At 43.8% G+C, this 27,192-nt stretch overlaps 1 protein-coding gene across 3 annotated transcripts; it reads left to right on the top strand.

Moving 5' to 3' along the window:
* The first annotated feature begins 1,514 nt into the window (after window positions 1-1,514).
* Window positions 1,515-26,723, top strand: LOC6534378 (rho guanine nucleotide exchange factor 5). 3 transcript variants are annotated; one of them, XM_015195112.3, is made up of 9 exons: window positions 1,515-2,057; window positions 12,474-15,777; window positions 17,118-17,221; window positions 23,352-23,599; window positions 23,662-24,630; window positions 24,691-24,880; window positions 24,962-25,983; window positions 26,042-26,246; window positions 26,310-26,723. In XM_015195112.3, exons 2-9 carry the CDS (start codon window positions 12,599-12,601, stop codon window positions 26,471-26,473), a joined length of 6,081 nt encoding a protein of 2,026 aa, XP_015050598.1. In that variant the 5' UTR covers window positions 1,515-2,057; window positions 12,474-12,598; the 3' UTR covers window positions 26,474-26,723. The 3 variants fall into 3 exon arrangements, with proteins under 3 accessions (XP_015050598.1, XP_015050597.1, XP_002095056.1); XM_015195111.3 differs by lacking the exons at window positions 1,515-2,057; window positions 12,474-15,777; window positions 17,118-17,221 and adding exons at window positions 18,383-18,537; window positions 22,746-23,117; XM_002095020.4 differs by lacking the exons at window positions 1,515-2,057; window positions 12,474-15,777; window positions 17,118-17,221 and adding an exon at window positions 22,644-23,117.
* Window positions 26,724-27,192: the final 469 nt, after the last annotated feature.

Below are 27,192 nucleotides of genomic sequence, written 5' to 3'. Positions count from 1 at the left end.
TACAAGAAATTAAAAATCACAAATTTGCACCAAGTAAGTAAGTAGAATGTTAAAATCAAATATTACACGAGGCAATGAGTTTTCAAGAGCCCAGATAGGGAAAGAGTATTGCAAATAATGTAAAATGAGGGAATAACACGATACAAAATGAAAATATACAATTTACTTTTAAATGCATGGTACAACGCGTGTTTTACTACATATAAAAATATAAAATGGGGAAAATCTTTCAAGCTTCTAGACCCCAAAAACCAGTTCCTGCTTTTATTTTCTTCTCTTTTTGGAAGGCTTGCAGTAACTAGATTTTCTACAGGAAGTTGAGTTGCAAGACTGGCCGTTGAGCATTTTCCATTTTCACTGCTCCATCATTCTATGCGTACTTTCACATGCTATCTGCAATCTGCAGTATGGAGCCAAGATCTTCCTGTCCCGACAACTTCGACATCGCCAATTGGGCAGGTAAAGTGCTCACTTTTGGTCAATTTCTTCCCCCCTGCAAAAGCAATTTATTCGAACATCTTCGGCTGAGTTTTTGCCTCACTTTTGGCTTACTTTCTAATGTTGACAGTATATTTTCATGTCTCCCCGGAGGAACTCCTCCAGCAATCGCATTGAAGAGTGTCTTTCCTTTGGGACTGCTCTTGTGCGGTTTCCAGGTAATTGTGTAAAATGTATCAGGGGCAAAAGCCCCACGTGACTGGAATATTTTGTCATGATCTGTTGACTCAAGTATTTTGCGTTTTTTAACTGTCTTGCCAAAAGAAAGAGCACTACTGGAAATGAATCCATAAAGCCAAGTGTAACGGAGGCTTAAACACCCTTTTCAGTACAGAATAAATCAAAGTTCAATTCTGCTTTAAATTAAGTACTAATTATTTATCTATTAATAATAAATTAAGTTATAAATCTTTCGAAATGAGAACTTTCAAAGCAAAGGCACTAAAAGAAATATGCATTAGATTAGTCTACGCATAGATGCGGTTATGATGAACTCCTTTGTTCAACTATTAAGACTAAAGCAATTCACTTCTGACAAAACAGCTTGATACTAAGAGTTACTACTTCTTTTTGGCACCAATGAATATGCAATTAGCATACTATCCGTGCTAAACGAAGAGCTCTTCTAAAGGGCAGCAACCACAATATCACTTCAAGAAAGTAAACAAAATCTTAAAATGGGGCCAGTCGCTTGCCGCCAAGATTGGAGCAGTGCCTGAAAGCTCGGCCCGGGTCACCCTGTGCCCGCTCCGATTCTTGGACGAATGTGGGGCCTTCGGGGCGCCTGACCCGACTTCGACTCCGACCCAGAGCTTCCGAACTCGACGATCGGTGCTCGTTGGTCGGTGGTTCGGTGGCCCATTGTTATGGGGCTGCTCACTCTCGCACGCTCTCGTCGTGGCAATGACTATACATCCCGCTCCACTCCAGACCGCCGATCCCAGCCGATCCGGCGGTATCAGTCTGCGTCTCCGGTCTCCAATTCAGTCAGTCTCATTTTCAGTCTCAGTCCGGCTATCAACGTCTCACGAGCTCCATTAGCGCGGTTCGGCGCGATTCGAATCGAATCGGTTTGGTTATTCCATATCCATATACCATATTGCACGTCCACGTTGTACAGCTGTTATCGAAGCCGAAGAGGCTGAGTAATGTGATTGATCACTGCCAGTGCTGCAACTTGCGACCGAGTGAAGAAATAATTAGAAATAAAGTAAAAGTGGAAAAGTGAAAAAGTGGCAGAGTAAAAAAGTGGAAATGTGGAAAAATGTGGCCAGTTCCAGCGGCCTCTGCCCGGGAAAGTGTGCGACAAATTCGCCACTCGCCACAGCATAGATAAGATGATAATTCGCCCAGGCTGATTTGTGTATGAAAGCGTGAAAGATAATGCCCCCAACCCCATATATTCCTTACATAACAATTCAATTGGGTTATTAGCATACAAATGAAAAGAGTGAAACAAGCAAGTCGATTGATTTAAAGCCTCTATAATTGAGCACTTTGGATGCAAATTTAGGAATCGGATTTTACACATCAACGGGTGCAGTAAACGGCCTTAAAATGTAAGTATTCTTGGGCACAAATGGGTGATAAGGCGTAGCAGAAAGCAATTGCACAGCTCAAATAACATGGCCTCTGATAATTCCGGGACTTATCTGCACTTTTCTCGGAAAAACAATAATACACTGCCATAAAAGTGCATACAAGTGGAATCACACGATTCTTTTTCGAGTTTCTACGCCCTTCTTGTCTTCTTGTGTTCTTGCCAATTTGCGGCTTTGGTTGCCGTGCAGTTAGAAAGCTGCCAAAAGCAAATAAAGGTCGGTCTTTACTCTCTTTGAAAGTTGTTTATCCGACGGATTGGGGAGAGGGGCCGAAAAGTGAAAGACGATTGATTAGCAGCGTGATGAATCTGCGTTCTTTGAGTATTTAAAGTCATTACTCACTTCATCACTTGACGCACAGAGAGGGAAAAACAAACAAGCAGATAGGAAAGGGTTTTTTTTGGTATAAATATCTCATTATTTTGCTAAGATTTCATTTCTGCTATTTATGCTCAGCTTATGAATTATATATTTATGTTGACAAATTATTATTTAACCAAGCTTTCAGCATTGATTTTCACGTTCCTTTGGCTTATATTCACCAATAAAGGTGCGAATTTTAGGTGCCTCCAGTTTACCAATAGAACCCACATTTGTTTATTGTGCCATTTACTTTCCGTTCACTTGTGTTGTTTGTCAATAATAACTCTATTAGTGGTAAACCCACCAATACCCTTCTCAACAACTACTACCAAACTAGGTCAATTCTTTGAAGTAAAATCAATGGAATCTTTCAATATTTATTTTGCTCTCCATCGATCACTTGCGTACCCAAACTTACGCACTTTTGCTTATCCAAAGCCGAGCCCTTGCTTTCCTAAGAATTTCATTGTTGCACTACCAGTTTCCATTTCATCGCGACTCACGACGTTGCCACCGTTACAATGGCCACGATTTCTTCCGGCCTCATTACAATTACTAGGCAAATACCAGTTTACACACATGATGGTGACGAGTGTAATTCTGCAATGTCTGCTGGGTTTTATTGACTCGAGTGGAGTGGAGTGAAGTGGAGTGGCCTGGTCATGGCTTCCGTTTCGCGTTTGTCGTCGAAGAAGAAATCACCATAATAACTCTGTTAGTTATGCAGTCGGCAAATTATACCCAAAGATTACAGCTTAGCGAGGGGGGGCCAACCACTTTCCATTTTCATTCACATGATCTCAGAGGGGTGACCATCTTGAGATCAGCTTCTTTGCATAACCATTGTCAGATGTCTAAGTACTGGCCGTATAATTAGAGCCCACGCCCACGACGGCCGCACACGAAACTGTGCTGCGTGGGCGTAATTGTGAATTTGTAGCTCGCAGATACAAATAGATACCCCGATGCTCGTAATTCGTAATTGTAATTCGTAGGTGCAGCTCACAGGCGCTGACAACCCTGGTCGGAATTGGCCAAAGTCTGGGGGGACTTTTCCCCAGCATTCCATTCCAGTCAGCACCGATCCGTGACTCATGGCCCAAATGCGAAGCTGATGCTGGTCAAAACCTGTGCACGGAGCTGCACAATATTCCTCTTACTCAAGTGGTTACACGAAACACTGAGGAAAATTGGCATTTAATTGTATTTTTACCTATTAATAAAGTTATGTTCATAAAATATTTAAAAGCCGAACGGATAAACCATTTAATTGTTGTCAGAAAAGAAACATAAAACGGATAAACCATTTAATTGTTGTCAGAAAAGAAACATAAAACTCTTCATCATATATGTTTATATTATTGCTATAAATATTTAAGCATACGTAGTACTTGCCAAGTATCTGTAAGTGCCTAAATTCATACAAAGCTTCATAAATTTGCTTCCTTATAGATAACTCCTTTCCTATAAAGACTCTTTCCTTTGGTTATAGTTTCCTAATAATATGATAACACAATTAGCCAGTATTTAATAAATGCTTTTCTGCCAGTGTAGATTGTCTTTGGGCCAGTTGCTTGGCGAATGCATTCGTCGTACCAGCCATTGAACTTTGTAGCTCTGCCATCAGCAGTTATCGTTGCAAAAAATGCATATAAATATATATTAAAGTTTAGTAAAACAACAATAGGAGAAACAATCGCGTCATCGGCATCGCTGACATGCTTGGTGACATTTTCGCTGTGAAAACTGCACCGTAAATCAAGTTGACTTAATCGATCGATCGCCGATCGAAGCTGCGAATGCCAATAAAGCTGGCAGCTTCAACTGCAGGTTCTTTTCGGGGCTGGCCATTATTTCTTGGCTTGTGAAATTCCGCTAATTGATATGCATTCGGCATTTGGCCAAAATCGCGGGTCGTGAGACAATCGTTTCACATTCAATAACATTTTCGTGGCCTGTCAAGCATTCTATATAGTTCATAGCTGTTTAAACTGTATCACCACATAAGTGTGGGTGGTTTTGGAGGCGATGAATACTCATGAATACGATGGATACTCAGATGATACCAGACCCAACGTCAAATCTGGCCTAGAGAGTTCGTTGATCGAACCAAAACATCGATGAGACATCACCTGTCCATGGACAAGAGATCCAAACTGGTTAGTAGCTGGGGAGAAAGAAGTCCCCGAGCAATTCCCATAATGAGGTGGAACCGCAAAAGAAGCTTAGCATTTACATATCATAGAAATTTAATAAAATTTTTCAACTTAGTTAAGTTTTTATAACAGCTTTAAAAAATAAATACAAATATATTACCTTATTTTAATTTGATTTTTCTGTAATTGTAATACGATCAAACTGATTTAAATTCCTAGTTTTATGTCTATTAGATGCAGTTGAGTTAATTTTTAGAAAATAATTGTTATAATGAAGTGTTTCGAATAGTAAATAGATTGAAAGAAATTGCATAAAAGAAAATTAAAGTAATTACCATTCGAACTAATTGGCATTGCTCTACTTCCTGTTTAGAAGAGCGACTCTGATTCTTGTGACTAACTCGTATTGATTCATTTCTTCCTAACTAAAATTATGAGCGTGTTCATACTCTTCTGAATTAAAATATTTTCTAATCGGTTTATCCAAGAATTTTATGAGCAAGTAAGGCCTGTACGCATAAGGCTACCAGATTTCCTTGCAAACTGATTCACTGCGCCACACATTTGCTCACTTTCACCTTGAAGTTAATTCTGTACTTTTGCCGATACGGGGACTCTTTGTTTTTAGTGATTAAACACGATTCCAAGCAACCAGCCACGACCAGCGACCACCGATCGTACGTGGTTCCGATTTAATTCTGGACAAATCACGTTTGGGGGCTAAGATGGGAGCTAAAAACTCGAAGACCCCTGCCAAGGCCAACGGAGCCGGCTTTAATCTTCAAATACGTATTTTCACCGCACTTCTCCATTAGATTTGCCATCGGTTTCGCTTTGCAGGGCGGCTGAAATACAAATGACATGCAACCGGAGTCACTTGATGATGACAGTTGGAAAGTGCTTTAAATTTATTTTCTACGCCCAGATTTCATCTCTGCTCTGCTCTTTCTCTCTGCGCAGTTGTACAATAAATTAAATAGACCAAACAAAAACAAGAAGTTGTAGTTTCGTCAGCCGGAATGGTAACGATAATTAAAGTTTTGCATTACCGCAGCTGCTTGTGATTAATGGGCATTGTTTCGCATACGCCCCGTTGCCCCACCGTCCAAACCCAGCCCAAAACCGCCCCAAAAAACAGAAAAAAAACAAAAAACTGAAATTAAAACGAAAACGAAATCAGCCGAAGGAAAATCAGCCACTTAATGCAAATTACAGAGACAGATACAAAGATACTCGTGCAGATGCGAAGATACGGCGCGCAACAAGTGTGTGCTGTGGAAATGAAGTTGCCACATGTGGCAACCGTACAACCGGGTGCTACAGCCTCATAAACAGAAACAGCCCCAGATCATGGTGATCATTATGATCATGATGATCCATCCACCCAAGTACAAAGCGGTTGCGCTGACAAGCCCATGTATGGGCGTCGGATTTTTATTTGCCCGGTTTTTGAAGCAGCTCACTGCTGTTTTTCGCATTGCATTCAATGGAATGGAATGGAATGGAAATGGAAATGAAAAGGAAAACGAAAACCAGGTTTGCAGGTCGCTGAGATTTTTGAGTTTTTCGTGCGCGCCGAAACTTTGCGAAATGCTAAAATTCCTTTTAACTCTGTGCCACATCCACGGTGTATTTCTTAACCCGCTGAAATTTCGTCTTTTTTAGCAAGTAGTTGTTAGTTAATATAATTGGCATTATTTTTAAGCTATTGTATTTGAAAGCTCCCTAATTCCACATACCGAACATGCCCTAAAAATGTATGCTATATTATATAAGTTGTTTGTTTGAGTATTTTTTTAATTATTATTATTATTTTTTTTTTGTAAGTCAATAAGGTGTTAAGCTGTTAGTGCCCGTTAACAGCGACTAATGGTCACCCAAAATGCAGGCTATCCCACTCGCACACTCCACTCGTTACAGCCGTTAAATATTCGATTGGTTTTGAATCCGGCGCAGCGCTGCTTTTATGTTGTATTTTGTTTGTTTTGTTTATTTGCCTTTGTTTACTTTTTTGCTTTTACTCTTGTGTGCTTGTGTTTTTGTGGCCGTCTGTTTTCGACAGCGCTGAACTTGGACGAGAACTGGTATTGAATTTCCAAACTCGGACCGGTTTCGTTAACAGCGGCTTAACCGATTCGTGCCGATTGATGGACAGTGATTGAAATATATTTTTCGGGGTCTCCAAACTTCGCAGAATCATTCGTTGTTTGGGCGACTAGAGAACCTGTTTCCGCTTCCCAGGCGCCCCAAGAAGTGATTTAGAGTTTGCAGACATGCCAATCCCTGAATTAATGGAGCTGCCAAATCAATTAGAGGCGCTGCGACTTAATTAAAATTTGTTTGCCTAATTAAAAGGCCGCACTGTCAGTGTGAACGAACGCGCACAAGCGATTCTTTGTGGCTCCTCTGCTAGAAACAGAAACTCGAGATCTCCAAGTCCAAATCCTCTTTTGTGGGTCGCATGCCAGCGGAGAAATGCAGTTCTCAGTTGGAGAAAAGTCCAAGCAGCAGAAACGGAGAAGAAGCATATACAGAAAGAGAAACAGACAGAGACACACAAACAGAAACAGAAACAGACACAGAATCAGAACAAAATGCAGCGCCAAAAGCCAATGCACAAGAATGCGAGACGAACGCCACGATCCAAGATCCACGATTCCGAAGCGGAGTTGCAGTGCACTGCGAGAAAAGTATGATTTTGATAGCTATCTGCTTGATTTTCCCCATGATAATGTTTAGATATTCATGCTACAGTACCTTGATTTGATTGCTTAGCTATTCTTGGGAATTTCCCGAATATTCCACGTTTTCTGATAAGGTATCTATGGGGATATAGTAGTAAAGTAATAGTACAACACCCACTTTCCACCAGTTAAAATGGAATACTTAGGCTAGACAATGTTTTTCGATTAGCTAAACTGTTCTATTTTGATATATGTAAGCAGGATTATCACAGCTTTTGGTTAGGCTCACATTATTTGCCACTTAATTTGCAAGCAATGTGATGAGAATTTAATTTTAATTAGAAATGAATAATAAATGATTAGCTTAGTGAAACCAACAAAAGCAAAAGTCTTTCTTTCTTCCTTTTAGTAAGGAAATGTATTTGCGTACGTTTTACTAGTATCTAAGAAAATAGTGCAGAATCGTTAGCAATTTTTCTGCGTGCTCCCAGAAGAACGGCAGTTGCAGCAGCAGCAGCAATATCAGTAGCGCAACATCGTGCGCACCAGCAACATAAGCTGCGACGCGACGCCAATGGCAATCGACAGCAGCCATCAACAGCAAAGCGGCGTCGACGGCAGCAGCAGCAGCAGCAGCAGCAGCAGCTCCACCAAAAGTCGCAGCAAAGCAGCAGCAAAAGTCGCGCAGCAGCAGCAACGTCGACGGCAGCAGCAGCACTCGCCAGTCGGTTTGCGGTCGTCGGTCGGTGGAGACGTTAGTTGTTGGAGTTGCTGGCGTGCCTTTCTTTCTTTTCTCGGCACTCCTCTGCGCGTGTTTTTGTGTTTGATTGTGTTTGCGGTGCGAATGAGCGATATAGATATAAATATAAATATTTTAGATAATGTGCAATATGCTAAATCGACAGCAGTGCAGTAGCCGAAATCGAGTGCAACAAGTTGGTTCATTTTTGGGGCCAGAGTGAAATGAAAGCTGGCAAAAGTGAAACGCCCACAAGAAAATCTGCGTGGTGCTAGTGTGCTCTTGAAAGAATCTAGCCAAACCACTTGGCGAATTCTCCACATACATACATATCATACAGCAAATCGGTAGAAGCGAAATTTCACCAAGAACAGGCTCCGAATCTCCGATCGCCTGGCTAAAACTTCGATTTCCATTGGGATTAGACCGAGCCAAAGCAGCTCTTAATGGTAATTAAAGAAAACAAACGAAATGCTACACTTCCTAGTTTTAGCTGTCTCCCTCTTAGCCCCTTTTTCAAGTGGAGATAAGACCCTAAGAATGGTATATGGGATTTTATTTCCTTTACTGGAAAGTTTAAAAACAAAATGTATTATTTTCTTGCTCAAAAAAGCCTTAAAAATGCGAACACTGGACATATTAGATTAGGCATTTAAGTGTTTGATTAGGAAATATTGAATCAATCTTAATAACATACTAGATGTACGTTTTTTGCGGCTACTCGACTGAAGTTAATTGTTGTCACCTAGGTATTAAATGAAATCATATACGAGTATTAACGCATACCTTTTGGCCAGTTTCCGCCATGACTTAACTGTTAACTCCATGCGGTCGGTGTGCTTTTCACACATTCGCACACGGGCGACTTGGCCTCCGAACTGACCTCTTCTTCCATGTCATGTCGGATAGTCATACCCCGCTTACGGTTTTTAGAATTACGGTTAGCCATGTTCCGTGGCCATGTTTCTGTGTTGTTTGGTTCCATTAGCTTCACTTTGCCAATGCTGCACGCTAATTACACGCCTCTGTGCCTTACGCGGTTATAGCCAGACCTAGTCCAAGATTTAGACCCACTCCGAATCGCAGACTCTACGATCTACAGTCTGCAGTCTACAGTCTGCATTCTACGGTCTACAGTTGCCGTTCTTTGAGGCGCTGAAGGCAGCCAAGCTTGGAATGCAGTTAATGCTCGTTTGCATGCTGGTTTTTGCTTCTACATGTACGAGTATGTATGACTATCACTAAAAAATAGTCAATCGAATTTCCCTCGACTTGCCATTCGATAAGCCATCACGGGTGTTCCCATGACTCACCCTGTAATCAGTGGGCAGATAAGCGGTGTTCACATACAAATTGTGTCACTTGTGCGCATCAATTTAGCAAATTTAATTTAACTTAAACTCAACCATAGAGGCGCAAAGCCTGAATAATGTAAGCACTCGAGGGGGCGCATAAGTGGTAAATAGGAACTACCCTTCGAACATAAGGCAACTATCGACCCATCGGCTTTGTTTACCATATAAAGCATACGCAGTGGTGTATTAACGTTTAGGGGTTGCTCGCAGCTAGCCAGCTAGCCAGTTAGCCAGACAATTCAGTTGGCTAAGGGCTGCAAGAGCAGTTTGGTGGTTGAATTTTGCCACGGCAACGCGGCCAAAACAAAAATAAAGGGTTCGTTACGAAGCAGTCAACAAAATTCACGCAGTCTAAGGTCCTTTCCGCCCAGTGATGATGTAAAGTGGTCAAAGTTATTATAAACTCGATTGTGCAACCAACAGTAAGCCCAGAATTATCCCACATAGTTTCAACACCTTTTCGGCCGTCTGCAGCATCGCCAAATCATGGCCAAGACAGTTCATTAGCTCTGAAACAAAAGGGGAAAAAACCAAAAGCGAGTAGCCAGAGGGAAAAGTAAACTTTCACATTTCTAATGGCGGCAGGTTTTGTTTTTTTTCTATGCAAAATGGCAATAAATTTAATTTGATTTAATTTCTCGAAATTAAAATATTTCTATCCCATTTCATTTGCCATCTTCTTCCGCATTCGTATGTAGAGGCCGAGATTAGTTGTTTAGCTGCGTGTCTAATCGCTGGATTCTTGGCTCGAAGTCAGCTGGGCATTATCACTTTCACCCCGACTGTCAATACCTTTGGTTTCCCATCGGGAAAATCTTTCTGCCTCCCTATGAAATTATGAACCGTTCGTTGTGATGGAGCAAACAAAAAGAAATCAAACAAAACGCTGCATGCGTTGAAAGCGATTTGCATACCTAAAGATATATGGCATTTTCTATATGCTATATGCTACATCTTCATAATAAATGAGTGGCAGGTGCAGCTGCAGCTTAGCCTAAAAAACTGCAGCTCATCAAGTTTCTTTTTTATTATTCCGTCTTTTCTTCTGCCCAAGATGAGGTTGATTTTTATATTGTTGAGGTGTCTCGCTGTCAATTGTTTACATTTTCCATTTCGGTTTCGGGCTGCTTAATATGCGAATCATTTTTATTGACCAGGCCAAAAAGCTGTTGACCGCCTCACAGCTTGATTGGCCTTAGAGTCCACTCTGCATAAAAGGCATTGGAATTATCATTCTGCGACGGCTGAACCGAAAGCAAAAGATTTATGACTTGTCTCAGAACTTTTCTGAGGATTTTTAGTTAATTGATAAGTGTTTAGCACGAGTCAAATATTCAAATTGCTAGATAATGGGGGAAAGTTTCGTTCTAAGGCATTTTCCCAATTAAACCAAATTTTGTTGTCAATCAACTTCTTGCTGTCTTGATTCTAGATTTGCAAACATTGATATCTGAAATTCCCATTAAAAAATATATGACAAATTTGTAGTTGCTTGGTGCTTATTTGGTTTCATTATCTAAGATAGAGAGAAAGACATTCAATTCACAATTATTCGATAACAAGTCTTACATATAATATTTCATTAGTTTTATTACTCGCAAATATGCAGAGCTGCCGAGGGCAAGCTGGCAATGATTCCGTTGGAAATCCCCATTTTGGGGGCCGGTTTGCTTTCCGCCTTGCAATTGACAAATAATCGCCAATAAAATTCCATTTGGCATAAACAAGACATTATGTGTAAACACACTTATGGCCAACAGTTTCCTTTAGATGCGAGTAATTCCAAAAAATATTGTCGGCCAAAGACGTTTGCGTAATCAGCAGCTTTAGCTCTTTTATTTACATTGGCCGTGTTGCCTGGTGCGTGTGTGCTTGGCTCGTATATAATATTTTGTTTAGAAACCTTTTTGCAATGGCAAATAAAAATTAATTTCGGTATTCTCGCCGCGTGCTGCGCAATGTGACAACTAGAAAAACATATGGATATAACGCTTGTGGTATATGAAAAAACAGCAGACAAGTATAAAAAGTGGAAGGGGAAAAAAAGGAGGCAAAAGAAGAGCGCAGATGAAAACGGCTAACGAACGTATAAGGTATACCGAAAGCAGCTTAAAAGCCATTTTACGATGCCGCATGTGAGGCAGAAGAAATTGTTTCGACTTTATGTAATCGCTCATTATAATTGGCATTTGTGTGTGACAAAAAAAAAACACGTGAACGCGGGGGGTGGTGGGCGGTAGCTATAGTTTAGCTATAGAGCTGTAGATCTGTGGAGCGGTAAACAATTGTCAGGTGTGAAGAGGCGGCGAGACGGCATTGTTGCCCGGGTTTTTGTGCAATGCCATATACTCGCACACATCGATCGCATGGCGATAAGCCAGCGCATTCATAACGTATCAAGCATACGCAATGTTGTACGATTGTACACCGCACTGATTTCTCGCTTGCCCAAGTTTTGGTTTCTTTCGGCTTCCTTGAAAATTGTATGGAAATAATGTCAATTCACCATTTCGTCAGGTAATATGAGTCAAAATTGAAAAAGAGGCTTAAAATGCTTGTGCAGATTACACGATATTGTCACACACTTGGGTGCGGTGGGTAGCAGTATTTTTAAAGTATTTCTCAATGGGTAGAACAAGTGGTTTGATTGCTAAAAGTAAACAATTGCCTTTGGGTTGTGTGGAAAAGGTTTTGTTGATGTTTTGAACTTACTTACACAGTTCTTCTTTTTTTATGACGGTAATTGATTAAGTTTTATCAGTAACAATTGTAGAAACTTCTGAAGAAACCTGTTTCTACTTTAAGGGAATATCTTTCGGTGTAACATTTAGACGATTGAAAAATGAATAAAATTATTTTTAGCTATCATACTTTTCCTAATTTACCTATACTAAGACCCATGATTAAAATCGGGAACTCCTTGGCATTCCATTTGCCAGCGACAAACCAGCTTATCACCCATAATTACTGCGATGGGGCACGCCTTCAAATATAATGGCTGGCACCCAATTTGCATTTGCATGAACAAGATTTTCACGAGCTTTCTCTTCCACTCTCTGTTTTTTTTTTTGTTCCAGGCCCGGAGGCAACAGCAACATTATCATCAGCAGCAGCATCTGCAGCAGCAACATCTTGACCGGCTGCATCTTGGATAGCCGAGAACGTGATCGCTTTCTGGCCAAGATCGGAGCAAGCCAGAGCCATGGCGTTGTCACCTGTCTTGGATGCGGCTGCCAAAGCCGCTGGCCGTGATCGCAATGGCAATGCAACAGCAGCAACAGCAACAGCAACACCAACTGCAGCAGCAGCAACAACACCGCGCAAAACGAAAAAGACAATTATTAATTGGCTGGTGAATAGTGACAGTGAGAACAACAATCGGCCGACGTGCGATAAGGCCGGCAAAGATAATCCAAATCCAAATCCGAATTCAAATCCGAATCAAAGCCCGAATACCCAAGCCAATCAAAACTGCAGCTGTGAGTCGCGGGCATTTCGCGATTTCCGGGGCGTGCAAACCTTGCGATTGTTGTGGAGCAGGCGCATCAAGAGTGCCAGCGAGGATCAAGGTCACTCTCCAGCCCACTGCCACACCTCCTCCGCCTCCTCGTTGGGCACATTGAAAAAGCTGAATAAGAGCGTTAGCTGTCTGGTTAACGCCTTCAATAACTCACGCGATTGCGCCACGCCGGAAAAATCGCTGGCGAAACGCGCGGCCAGCTTGCACAATTTGCAGGACTCGCAAGCCAAGCATAAGCAATTGCAAAGGGAAAAGGATAACTTTTACAAGTACAAAAACGCCGAACAGGCCAGAATGCAGGCCAAGTTAAGAAGCAACGCCGACGAGGCGATTTTAAACGCCAGCGAATCGCGCGCGAAACGTGACGACAGCGATGGTTTACCTGCAGGCAAATCGTATAATATGGAAACCTTATCAGCCACTGATAAGGCTGGAAAAGCGGTGAAAGGGGAAGCAAAGACGCAGAAGAGGGTGGAGCTGGTGGATGAGGTGGGAGAGGCGGAGGCGGAGGTGGTGGTAGAGCTCCGAGCCAAACGGGAGCGCAATCGCCTTGAGGGTCTCAGTCTCAGCGCGGCGAGCGCCCAAAGTGGGGGCAGCAGCGAATCGCTTCAAACCACCACCTCCTCCACGCCCACCCACAGCGCCGTGACGTCATCAACGGGTCGGTCGGGCGGACGTCGCAAGTATAGCTTTAAAACCCATGCCGGCAAGTCATACCACCAGCATCACCATCCGTCGCGCAGGACTAGCAGCATGGACTCCTCCAGTGGTGGTGTTAGTATGGTGGCCAAACTCACCCATCAGTTCAACGAGATTATCCAAAAGGACGCGAGACTTCTGGAGCAGGTCAAGCGTAACAATGGCGTCTGGCTATCCCGGGGCACCCATGTCTACAAGATAGTGGAGAAACCAGCAGCGGAGGGCAAGGGATTACCTAACGCCGAGGAAACTCGCATCTCGACCGTTCAGCGAAATATCAAAAAGTTCGAGCGGCTGGAGAAGCCGAGTGTGCCCTTGAAGAGTGAACAGCTGATGCGGAAGCACCTCGAGCTGATGAAGGTCAGCAGTCTTCCTCGGGGTTTACGAAGCAAAAGGAATCTCAAACTACCACCGAGTAGTGCGGGTATTCCCGAACTGGCGATAGTCAGCGAGGAACTAAAGACTCCTACTGCCGAGGAGCAAGCTAAGCAACCAAAGTCTATCAAAAGTGAATCACTGCCCAATCATGCCGACGAACTGAATCAGACGAATGACGGACCCAGTGATGAGCTGGAAGTAATATTGGGAGAGGAAGGCGCCGAGGAGGAGCTGCGTCAGAAGCAGCGGAAGCACAAGTATGCCTCCATATACGAGAAACTCCGATTTACCTTTGCGAAAGGTAGGAAATCAGCGAGTCCCTCACCCACGAAGGGCCGATTCCGGGAGGAAGTGTCTTTAATAGATGAGGAGCCCATCAGTGAGAACTCATCCCATGATAAGGTTACCAGGAAAGAAGATTTCACACTGGATATTCCCAAAGAGGTCACACCAAGAGCAGAGGACATAGAAGACTCATCACACGCCCTGCTTATATCGCCGTGCTTGGAAGCCGATGCCAAAATCCTGGACGCCCTCGAGGCAGTGGACCAGAAGCTCAAGGTGCTCAACCCCCTCAACGAAGTGACCACCGCCGACGGTGAGCGGGAACTCCTCCTGGCCGCCAACGATGACTTCGAGCAGCGCATCCTGCCCAACAGCTCCTTTGTCTACCAGGCGGCCAACAAGCAGTACTCAAATAACCAAATTCTGCTGAACCAGGCGGTAAATGTCACCCTGGTCAACGCCATCGAGGGTGAGCAGATGATCATGGAGCAGAAGCAACTGATGAAGGACAGAGAGTTGGAACTCACGGAGCAGCAAGAGGATCAATCCCTTAAACGATCGGAAAAATCGCCAGAGAAGGACGAAACCCCGGAGCCCGAATCTCTCTACGAACCCATCACACCTGTTATGGATGAAACCAAGACTGAAGCCCAGGCATCCAGCCTCTTCAAGATATACACCAAGAAGTCGGAGGTGGTGGAGGACATATACCAAACGGTCGAGGAGACATCCACTGCCAAGGTGAAGACGAACCAGTGGCTGGAGGGCTACGAATCAATCGCTGGATCCCAGGAGGCCTGCCCCTTGGCCTACGATGGCTACGAGTCCTTCGCCCCAGAAGAGGTGATAACCACACCCACAACTCCTTCTGCCACTGGCACACTGGGCCGCAATACCCGCGATGAGCTGCCGGAGCTGCCGAAGCCCAAGAGAGTACTCAACAAATCACCCATTCCCCTGCGCCCAGCACCTCCAAAGCCAGAAGCCAAAGAGTCGGAAGAGGACGAGAATATATACGACACCATCAAGGGCTGCTACGAGTCCATGCACTGCAAGGCCACCTCCTCCTCCGCGTCCAGTGCTGAAGCCACCCTCACTACGGACACCATTTCCCTGAGTTCCAACTGCTACGAGAGCATCTCCCACATCCGGAGGAGTCGCGTGGCCACGACTCAGAATCAGGGACACGGATCGGTGGGCAGTTGCATCCAGCTCTCGAGCAGCGGCTCCACGTTGACCATCTCCTCGGATCACAAGACCAACAGTCTTTACGAATCCTCCCTGGCAGCCGCCGGATGCGTGGTCTACGGAAGTGCCAGTGTGGGATGCAGGTCGTCCTTGGGCAGTAGTGCCGGCAGCAGGGACAGCGGAAAGCCCGGCGACAAGAGATCCTCCATAGCCGGCTCCAGTGACAACAGCGATGCCTGGGTGGACATTTCGGATGGAGAGATGGGCCAGGCGACGATGGAGGCGACCGCCAACGAGGCCCAGTTCATTGTGTAAGTATCGCAGAATAAGTGCGCTTATCTTTTAATAAAAAAGGGGGGGGAAAGAAACGAAATTCATTAGGAAAGTGTAGATAAGTTGGGAATCTGATTGGAATTTTTATTATATATTTAAACTAGAACTATATATATAATTCAGCACTTCATGAGGCTGTAGGTTAAGTTCATATGAATAATGTATTTAATATACGTATGTATACACATTGCAAACCGGGAGAAAAGTCGTAATGTTATTGTTATTTATTCATTGCCCGTTAAGCAAAAGCGATTGCGCGGAAAAAGCGATTGGAACTGCAATCTTCCTACTATAAAATTCTGCGTAGATAGCTTATCAGTTTGTTTGGGTTTGCTTATCTAATCAGTTGATAAAGGACGGGCAACCGCATGGGTTTTCAGCGTCTGAAATTTTGTTTGCCGCCAATAAATGGTGCATAATGGGTTGCAACATGGGTACACGAGTATGTATAGAAATAATTATTTACTTCGAGGTTGTGGTTGACCCCAAAACAATACTAAAAAGCAGGTCAAGGTAGTTTCGGCTTACATATTCATATCTGATTTACATAAGTCAGCAGGATTGAATTCTAATGTGTTCTCGAGCAACAATCTCTTTTTTAAAGCGTATTACGCAAACTAAATTTAGTTCTTATCAAGCTCAGAGTCCGTATAGTGACTAAAACTATATTATTTTTGCACATACTTAATCTCATTTTGGAGTAAACAACTGGCGCAGATTTTGCGACTACGTAATGATATCCAAGTAAATGACGTTTATATTTTTTCTATACTGGTATATGCGTGGTATAGTTTATCAAAGTTGTTGAACAATAACAATTAAACAGTTGAGGACTGCAAAAGGCACTTAACGATCTTTTAATAGTTCTGCTGATGCACAGATGATTAACACCCCCAGAACTTTTGTTAGCACTTAATTAGTACAAAGTCATGCTGTGCTCCATTTGGGTGTTTCGACATTTGCCGGCTGATTGAAAGTACAACTTCACAGCCCACTTCTCCCCCACTTTTCTTATCAACTGATAATGATAATGAAGGGAAATTGATAATGATAATGATGGGATATTGTAGGTCAGCGCTCTAATTGATAGGGGCGGCTGATAAGATTGGCGGGCCTCTTGAGGGAGTCTCTGGAAAAGCTGAGAGCCCTAAATCAATACAAGTACTCCAGACAGTCGACTCTAACTCCCGAAGTGAGATCAGTTGTCTTGCATTAGTTTGATCGATCGGCTGGTGAATTATGAAGTACTTAACAATAACCATTTTTAGTCAATTAAATGTGTATTAATTAAGATTTTGTTAACCTTTCTTATTTTCAGTGTGAGGGAGAGGTTTAAGACGCATCGCACCCGGAGTCCGGATTGGTCGAAACGCATCAGAGACAAAAGACTGCAACAAAAGAAGGCGATAAGCTGCATAGAGGGTGAGTAAGATAATAAGTTAGGACCATTTTCCAGAGTGTTTTAAGTATTTTGTTCAAGAACTAAGAATGTGCTCACTGTCTTGACCTAACGTTCTGATTAAAATAATTCTGATTGAAATAATCTAAATATTAATTAGATACAATTTTATTATATTCCGTATTTTGAGAATTAAGATAAATATACAACAATAGAGGGGATTCCCCCTCCACGGAGCTTTTCGTGAAAGCTCTGTTTTTCAGAAGGCATCAGCTTTGATCGCGGGTTCGTGTCTACACTAGACGTTACTATCCACATTTGACTTTAACAGCTGTAAAGTACCAGCGCTCCAAGCCAATAATTATCAACTGTTTAATTAGACCAAGTTGAGGCCACTTATTTATTTTGCCTTTGATGAATATGCCAAATTGGCTGAGCTCCAGTCAAAACTTTGCCCCAAGCGGCGTCTGGGCTCCTCGAAAGCAAATGCCAAATGTGAAGCGGAACCCGAATTGTTAACGAGTCGAGCAGCTAACAGAGCGGATAATTAAGCCACCTTTTTACAAATGAGAGTGAGAGTGGAAAAAAATGGGCGGCGAACAGGGCGACAGGTTCCACAAAAACTAGACACTGCTAAAAATTTTCATTATTGCCATAAAGTATAAAAATGTAAAAAGAAAAGGAGGTAGTCCAGCATTTTGCTTTCATTCAACAAAAATGATTAACAAGTCGTATACGTTATATTTTTAAATTTTTTTTTTCAATCCACAATTAGTTACATTAACTCCAACTTAGGAAACAATCTTAAGAAATATTACTTTTTCAAAATGTGGCCAAACGAAGTAAATACCGAAGAATCTAAAAATTATTGCGTCTCATTCATTTAATTACGCCAATGGATAGATAGTTAGTTATATATTTATGTGAAAATAAATGTAATTAAACTTATCTTTTTTAAAAGTTACACTATGTACTTTAGTAATAGTAATTATTAAAAAGAGGAAAGGGATGTTTGAGCAAATACCTAAGCACCTAAGAATCTTCTTTCACTTCGAATCCACTTAAGACTCTTCTTTGAAAATACAATTGGTTTTCAAGAGCCCACTTCATTTCGCGCAGTGCACAATGCCCATAAAGTGGACGCAGTGTGCAGTTACCGCTGCTCCGTGAATGTGATGTGATGGTGATGGTGATGGTGATGTTGGGTTTGGGGCAGCAGTGGCGCTGCTGCTCTCCACTGGCAGCTGGGCCTCTCATTCGTGCCAGCGCGCTCAACTGCGACGGTCCGCTGAACAAAACGGTGTGCGGAATAAGACGCGAAAGAATTCGTGTGATAAATGTGAATACCAGTGGGATAGTAATTAATGATGCTGCTCTAATGTCAACCAGTGACACACAACAATAAAATAAATCAATAGAAGCCGTGAAGTGCACGTTAAGTTTAGGAATTCTCTCAGAGACAAAGGGAAAAATGCAGCAAGAGAGAGAGAGAGAGAAGAGAGCTTAGTGCATTTTTGCATTACAAGTTTTTTGTTAAAACCTTTCGCTGTGTGTGTGCGCGTGTGTGTGTGGTCTTGCTGCTTTTGGAGACGTCACGAACTGAAACCGACACCGACTCACCATCACTCCACCCCCTCCCTGATCAACCATAAGCCATTATATTGTTGTGCTTCTGACCATTATTTGTTGCTGCCTTTGCTGGCGATGACGAAATTGTTTAGCGAAAACGAAAACCAGTCTAGAAATATCAAACTCAAGCCGACCCAAGCAACCTTGAAGAAGTCTTAAAGAAACACAAAGCGAAACAGGGAAAAATATACGGGGCGATAGCCGTTCAGCAAACTTTATTGGCCAAAGGAATCGCAATTCGGCAAACGCGGCGATGACTTTTGCATTAAAAGACGTGTCATAATGAGTCCAACTATTGCAAAAAGGCGGTGTGCAATGTGCAATGCGAACTAGAGTGCGAATTCGAGCCCGAGCTCGCAAGCCAGTGAACATGCCCGACTACAGAGGCAAAAACCAAGCAAGATCGAAGTTTCCTTGAAGTTTCACATTTTTCAGAAAACAACTAGCTCGCAATTCCACAACACAGTTTACTATTAAACGGGATTATTATAAAATATTATCAAGATTACTTCTTTGAAATGTGTCAAATATTAATCATATTTCTTATGTATTCCCAACATGCACATTTATCACATTTTTGAGCCGTACAAACCGACTGCCAAAATTTCCTCAGTGTTGCACATAATCCTACAAAAATAGCTTTGCGTAAAAATGCGATAATCTCTTTAAGAGCCCCTTATTTTCCCCCCAAAAAAGGGGGTTCAGCGAACGCAAGTCCACTTGGCAATTGGAAAATATCTGGTAATTGTTGCATGTTTCATGGGTGAAACCGAGAGCCGCAAACCGGCAGTGCTTAGGCCCAAGCTCAAATCCGCTAAATGGAAATTCTCAGCTTAACTTTTACCTTTTGCCCGAGGCACGTTCAACTCTGGCTCGTTACTGCTGCTGACACGCAACGCCCGCAGCGAAAGTATCGTGGAAATTCCGAGCCAAAGTCACAGTCGCTTGGAGCTCATACAAATGTATATACATACTATATAAATTTATGAGCTTGCCGCATGATGGAAAATGCATCCCAAGTGGAGATTTCCGAGTTAATGCAGCTCTTCAATTGGATGACTCGTCGCTGTACCAGTAACTGAAATTTAACAGGAATGATTAGGCTCTTCAGACGTGCAATTACCTTGGGCAAAGTAAATGTAAATGTAGCATTTCAATATTTCATGATGTGCATATTTCAGTTTTAATGTTTATGACTAGTGAGAGCGCTTTTTCACTACGTGAAGTATTTAAAATAGTTTTGCTGATATTTGAACAATCTATCACATGATATAATTAAAAAGAAAAGTCTGTTGATTGATCTTCAAAGCCAATAAATGTTTCTAGCTAAATGGCCTTTAAATTCCAAGAAAGTAATTACATACAAATTGGTGATACAAGCGAATGCCTTATAACTAGATTACCGCTGCATAGCGAAGTTTCATATATGTATCTATAGCAATCAATTTAATAAAAATGCATTGCTAAATATGAAATACTTCTACATCATGACATCTGTAAAAACAAAGACCAAAAAGTAGTGGAATTAAAAACTAACCAGATCTCAAGGAAGAATTGCCACATAAATGGAGTCATTTAAAGCATGAAGCAATCCAAACATATCTGTAAAAACAATTTTCCGACTCTGCTCGTCGTTCCTATCAGCCATTATCCGTTCTCTACGTGACCAAGAGCCGCGTGGAAGACAATGACATCGATTGGCACTTAATAATCTTAACCTTAATGCGTCAGGCGATCAATCAACCGTTCGGTCCGTTGATCAACTGGATTTTTTCCAGCTGCATAGCAGTGTTAATTGTGAATTGTTAATTGTTTATGCGTGAAGAGCGGATAGAAACAGTTGCAACAAGAGATCGTCAAACTGCCGGCCTTGCACTTGCTGCATTCCAATCAACAAAAGATCATCTTCCTCTGCATCAAATATACATATGGATGTGTACATATGCGAATTATGTATGTACATCTGTGAATTACATATGTGGCAAAGTCTGTGTAATCGTATGTATCGCATGGCCAGACCATCTTTTCTCCGGTTTCTTTGTTTAAGTCTCACGCTAAGGCGCTGTGGCGACTAATGAAATAAACCATTTCCGTATTGGCATTGTTGCGGTACGATATGAACATTCACTTTACTCACTTTACACGCACCAGCAAAGGCCTAAATTCGCAGAATATCGCCAGGGAATACACACTTGAATTCAAAACCAAAAGACAAAAGCCAAAAGCAAAACCATAACTGGAAACCGGTAACTTTGGTATCATGGTGCCCAGAATCTCGGCGCAGCTCCTTGTTTTCGGGCCAGAACCCCATATTTCCATCTGCCCACGCGCAACAAGTGTCGCCGCCAGAAAGTATCTCGTTTCGTTCAAGATATGCTCACGTAAATAAATACAGCTGCGGCCAAAGATATTGTTTTGAAATTGTATTTCTTCGAAGAGCTTTGATCTCAATGTGCATAAAGTACTAATGTGCATTTTCAAGTAGCACCACCAAGTTGGTTCATTTTTTTCGCAATAAAGCTAAGGAAATATATTCCGATGCATAAATAATTGTAAAATATTTATGTATATTCAAAATTATATGGAGTGTATTTAATAGTATCTGATAGATAGTATGTATTTGAATTTTATGATCTACATTTTTATTTTTGTTGCAAGCATACGGTCTTAAGAAACTATTATGCAAGGCATGCAAGTAGTCGTTCTACCAATCATAAGTTTTATGAGTCTACTAACCTGAAGTGCTATTTTGCTGACCGCGCTTGTAAAATATGTTCATAGATAGTATTGATAATTACCCTATGTTCGAATTTTTCTCATATTATTGCAAGTATACGGTCTTAAGAAACTACTATGCAAGGCATGCAAGTAGTCGTTCTACCAATCATAATTTTTATGAGCCTACTAAATAGAAGTGCTATTTTGCTGACCGCGCTTGTAGGTACATGTTCGCCAGCCGCATGTCTGTGTAAACTCATATCCATGTTCGGCGCGCAGAGCTTGAATCGCTGCCTGGTTTTACTGGCGCTCTCGAACCGGTTGGTTGCCCCTTTGTCTACGTAGGTACTAAACTACGTATACGTAATATGCGCGCAGATAGCATCTGGTCTAAGCACTTTGTGCGCGAAACCAGCTAGAATTTTCTAACTTCACACATGGGTTAACTGCGAAGTCGGTGTGTAGCCCCGTGGAAAAGTGCTTTAAATTCGTTTGAAAATTGCCAAATTCGTTAATTTTCAGAGTATTTGAAGTACGGCACCTGCCACATCATGGTGTTTGATTTTTCAGCTATGTCTGTTCATCACTCGACATTGTATGCCCAGCGACTGTCTGCATTCAACCATGATTCCATTGTAATTTGCGCTATTTTGCATGCCCTGGCTTTGGCTTTGGGTGTTTGCTTTTATTTAAGTTCGCTTTAGTTTAGTATAACCCTCGCTACACACTAGTTCGCATACCATTTGCTTTATATGGCCAGCAGCTGTATTGTTGTGACACTTGAAAAGTCGGTTTAATTAGCATATCGGACAGTGGGCTGAATTTGATTGGTCAGTCAAAAAGGGCAGTCAATTGCTGCAGCAGCTTTAATTGCTTTTAATTGAGTGCAACTCGCTAAGAACTCTGTTCAGACTACCAGAGCTGAAGCTCCATACTCCACAAAGGGGAAATCAAACTTCATTCATAAGGTTCTTTATTTATTATTTTACATTTAAAATTAAACGCACAAAGGTTGATAATATATTAGAGCAGCAGCAGAACAAGTCAGACGATTTCCTCCATGAATAAATAAGGCCATTAATAAGTATATAAAATTCCGAAATTTTCTTTTGGTGGAAATGGTCTGAAGTCGCAATCAAATCAATAGTACTTGAGTGCAGCTGTTTGTTCAATTAAGCGAATCACTGAATCCGTTGACAGGCTTCTGACCCCAAAGATGTGACAAGATGTCGGCGTTGAATCGCAGCAATGGCCAGCGCCTCAGCTGCTCCGGCAGTCTGAGCAGCAGCGGCCATCCCGCCGATCCGGTGACCCTGCCCCGGAAGCGGCGACCTCGCGGCGAGGTGGGGGTGACCTGTCAGGGAAGCAGCACCGTCTATCTCAACGGACCCGTGTCCGCCGAACCCATTCGACCCGCTCCCGAACCCATTTACCAAAACGAGGCGGCGGCCATCAGCCAGCGCTGCAGTTACAGCCACCAGCGAGCCCAACTACTGACCTCCATGCGGGTGACCCTCGTGGAGGGGGCCAAAAATACCGCAAAGGTCACCATGGCAGTGAGCACTTTCGTAGGTTCGTCCTGGTTTCAAAAATATATTATATAACTAAATAGACTTAAAACATGGTAATAAGTAAAAATTAAATAGAACTTAAGCAAAATACATAAGATTTACTTTTAAATCTCTGATGACTGTAATGCCATGAGAAATATTTTCAAATTCCCTAATTTTAAAACAATCTTAATGTATTTAGAAGTAGTGAACCAGAAAATGACCACTACATTGTTAACGTTCTTCAAACTTTCAGATGACTCAGACCATTACTACGAGACGCTGTCGCCACTCGGAAACAAACGCCATTCAACACAGCTGGTGCGGCAGAGCCAGGATGCGAATCGGAACGGAGGGGTGCGCTCCTCGCACCGCCGGAGCAAGAACCACTCGGCATCCGCCCACGCATTGGGCGAGCACGTGGTCATCTCGGATGACTACGATTCCTTTGAGACGGACAGCGACGATCACGGCGATGGAGAACCCGACCAGCGGCTAAGAAATGTAAGTGATTAATCAATGCTAAATAGATTCACCATTATAACTCTGCCAAAAACCCATTTCAGCAAAATGACAGCGGCGTGGACATGCGCAACCATCGCCTGCCGAAGCCACCTCCTCCGCAGAACCAGGTATACGAGTTCGTGCGCAAGTTCAAGGACTTCATATCCAGCAAGAAATCTCCCAAGGGCAGTCAGCAAAAGCTGTACGAGAATACCCCGGCATCCACGCAGTTTTACGTGGAGAGCAGCAAACGAACGGAGGACGTGTACGAGAGCACCGATTACGGACCTGAGCGGAGTCCAGCTCCCGTAAACAAGGGCCCCCAGGAGCAGGCTCCGGTTCTGAGGGCCAAACAGAAGAACGGCAAGAGTCTTCGCTCCCGTCTCCGCAAGAGTCTGGTCGGCTCCAGCTTCGATACCAAGCAGCTCTCCTCGCTGGCACCTACACGGAGCACCTTCTACGTGGAGGATCCCGAGGGATCACTGCCAGCTCTGCCATTGGAGCCGGAGATTCACGGTTCCGGGGAACTGGACTCGGGCTTCTCGGACAAGAACTGCACGCCCTTGCCGGAGGCACAGAAGTTCTCAACGGTGACCCGCAAGGCCAAGAAGGAGGCGAAAGCCAACAGGCGCCGCACCACCATCGGTTTGCGACCGCACGATCCGCCGCCGCCTCCACCGCCAATGACCGGCAGCAAATCTCCCTTAGAGCCGGAGCGGGAACAGGAAGCTGGGCAGACTACTTCCTGGTACGCCGAGTGCGGCGTCTTTAAGCAGGCCACCAATGGTGCTGCGTCCCCGAGGGGCGATGAACCGGTCACACCCACGCCCAGTGGTCACGGAGGCGTGAGCTCTTGGTACGCGGAATCGGGCCTCTACCAAACCAGCGGCATATCAGTGGCCAGTTCCAGCGGCAGCTCCGGCGTGTCCACCGGCAATGAGGCGGGTCTGGGCGACGAGCTCTCTTCGGAGCCGCATAGTCTCTTCTCCAATGAACCCCTATACCAGATGTACAGCGCCGCCAAGCTAGAGGTGAGTTAATCTTAACTAATTCAATAAACATTCACTTACGATTGCTTTAAACCATTTTAGTCGATCACCCGCGACCTGGAGGCGCATGGATCCTCAGATGGCTACGAGGAGATTGGCCAGCAAGCTAAGTCGAAGCCCGAGCCACAGGTTAAGCCCAGACCCACTGCCCTGCAGCTCGTGGAGCCGAAGAACGGTCCTTCTCGCACCTTGTGGAGCGAAATTCCCGAGGTCATACACTCTTGCATACTGCGTGAGTAGATCGCTTAATATTTTCGCGAGAAAACTTCGTAGATAAATACATTCAACTTATTCCACTACCATTCCTTTTCAGCCACTTTGACCAGTCGGGAGCGCAGTCTTCAGGAAGCCAAGTTCGAGATCATAACGTCGGAGGCCAGTTACCTAAAGTCGCTGAACCTGCTGCGCCGGCACTTCATGAATCACAGCGCCTTCCTGGACACGTCCGTGCTGAGTGCCAAGGACCGGAAAGCCCTGTTCTCCTACATCGTGCCCGTGCACGAGTGCTCAGAGCGATTGCTCACGGAACTGGAGGCCTGCTGGCAGGACAACATTATGCTGCTGGGACTGAGTCGCTGCATCTACGAGATCGCCGAGCGCCACTTCCACGTGTACGTGGCCTTCTGTGAACATCAGGGCAGGATGGACAGAACTCTGCGCCGTCTGAAAGAGTCCAAAGAGTCCCTGGCCTTCCAGCAGCACCTGGAGCGGCTTGAGGCGAGTCCCAGCTGCTGCGGGCTCAATCTGCACTCGTTCCTGATGCTGCCCATGCAAAGAATCACCCGCCTGCCGCTCCTGATCGATGCAGTGTTCAGCAAGGAGTCACCGCTGAATCGCGAGGAGTACGAAAGCTGGAAGTTGACGCTCGCTCTCGTCCAGAAGGTGGTGGGCCAGTGCAATGAAGCGGCCAACCGCTGGGAGCAGGCCTTTGAGCTGGAGAGGATTGCGCGCCAGCTGGAGTTCCCCTCCCATGTGCGAGCGCTGGCCATAGCACCGGTGGGAGTGCCGCGGGCGGGAGCCAAGCCGCGTTTCCTGGTCAAGCGAGGAGAGCTGACCCATCTGCTGTGGCGTGGTGAGGACGCCAAGTTGACCTTCGGCAAGCGCCTGACCAAGATCAGCATATACGCCTTCCTCTTTTCGGATCTTCTGTTGCTCTGCAAGCGTCGTGGTGAATCCTGCTTCAGTGTCTTGGACTATTGCCCCAGGAGCATGCTCACACTCGCCGCCGGTGATTCGCTGCCCCAGCTGCCAACCAAGGACCTCAAAGACCAAGCCGGCAAGAACCTCATCCTGATGACGCTGCTCGAGAACTGCGACCGCAAGACCGTCGAGCTGGTGGGTTATCTTAATCCTTGATGCCGATTATCTTTGCTAACATTTATGTTTCCCACAGGTGCTGTCTTGCCCCTCGGTGTCCGACCAGCAGCGCTGGCTGCAGGCCATGAGACCGCCAGAGGCGGAGACGCCCGGCGAGAAGCTCTACGAGTCCTGGGACTGTCCCCAAGTGGTGGCCAAGCACAGCTACGAGTCCGACGAGCCAGACGTTCTTCAACTTGAACACGGCGACGTCGTCAATGTTTCCCGCAAGCTGCCCGACGGTGAGTGACTGGATTTCTTTGGCACAAAAAGGGAATACCTTATGCTATTTATCCTTAATACAGGCTGGTACCAGGGCGAAAGGATACGGGATGGAGCCGTAGGCTGGTTCCCTGGAAGCTACACCGAGGAGCTGAACTCAGCCCATGTCCGCGCCCGGAATCTGAAGCAGCGGCACCGTCTACTCACCTTTACGGCCACCTACCTGGAGTCCCAAAAGAGCAAGTGACTTCCGATTGCCCTTGGAAAACGGGGAGAACACTAAATAGCAACGCCAACTCCATAGTCCGCAACCAACTCTAAGTGAACTACCAATAGCCGTACACTTTAGGAAATGTGATAATTATTTAAATCGATGTTAGTATTGGTTAATCGAAAGTCTTAACATAATTTTCCCTACCAAGTAAGCATTAGATGTACTTGAATTTAATTATAACCGTTTAGTGATACGTAAGCAAAATCTAAATAAACAAGCGAAATTTATGAAAACAATTACTTAAAAGAGCAAATAATACTTTCAAGCTCATTGGCTACCAGATACCCGTTACTAAATTAAAAAGAATGTGGGGGAGATGATTTTGCAGTAGGGAAGCGACTGTTTGCCCAGTTTCCGCACGAGCGCCCCCTAGCGGCGGTTGCATTTACTACTCACGACTTCAGGACGTTGCTCACTATGAATGGTACGCCTTATAATTTATTTAATTAAAATAAAGAATTATTGTTGAATAAATAATAATATGGTAATTCCAACTGTTTTCTATTTACTCCAAGTCTCTACACGGTTTCCAAAATTGTGAGGGTGGTTAATTGGTGGTGGATAATAAAATCAGAAAATAAAAGCAAAAATGTATTTGTTTTTTGGGCGTTCCTGTGTTAAAATTTATAAAACAGATTCCGATCTCATTATGTACAAATATTGAGGATCACTAGCGATGTCAATTCGAGATT

Source organism: Drosophila yakuba, chromosome 3L, assembly GCF_016746365.2.
Source record: "Drosophila yakuba strain Tai18E2 chromosome 3L, Prin_Dyak_Tai18E2_2.1, whole genome shotgun sequence".
Taxonomy (NCBI): domain Eukaryota; kingdom Metazoa; phylum Arthropoda; class Insecta; order Diptera; family Drosophilidae; genus Drosophila; species Drosophila yakuba.
This window is presented reverse-complemented; position numbering and strand designations above follow the sequence as displayed.

Coding starts and splice junctions, on each gene's coding strand:
- LOC6534378 (XM_015195112.3), top strand. CDS start 12,599: ATGGCGTTGTCACCTGTCTTGGATGCGGCTGCCAAAGCCGCTGGCCGT. Junction 17,222..23,351: donor GGCGATAAGCTGCATAGAGG/GTGAGTAAGATA, acceptor TCAAACTTTCAG/ATGACTCAGACCATTACTAC. Junction 24,881..24,961: donor CATACACTCTTGCATACTGC/GTGAGTAGATCG, acceptor ATTCCTTTTCAG/CCACTTTGACCAGTCGGGAG.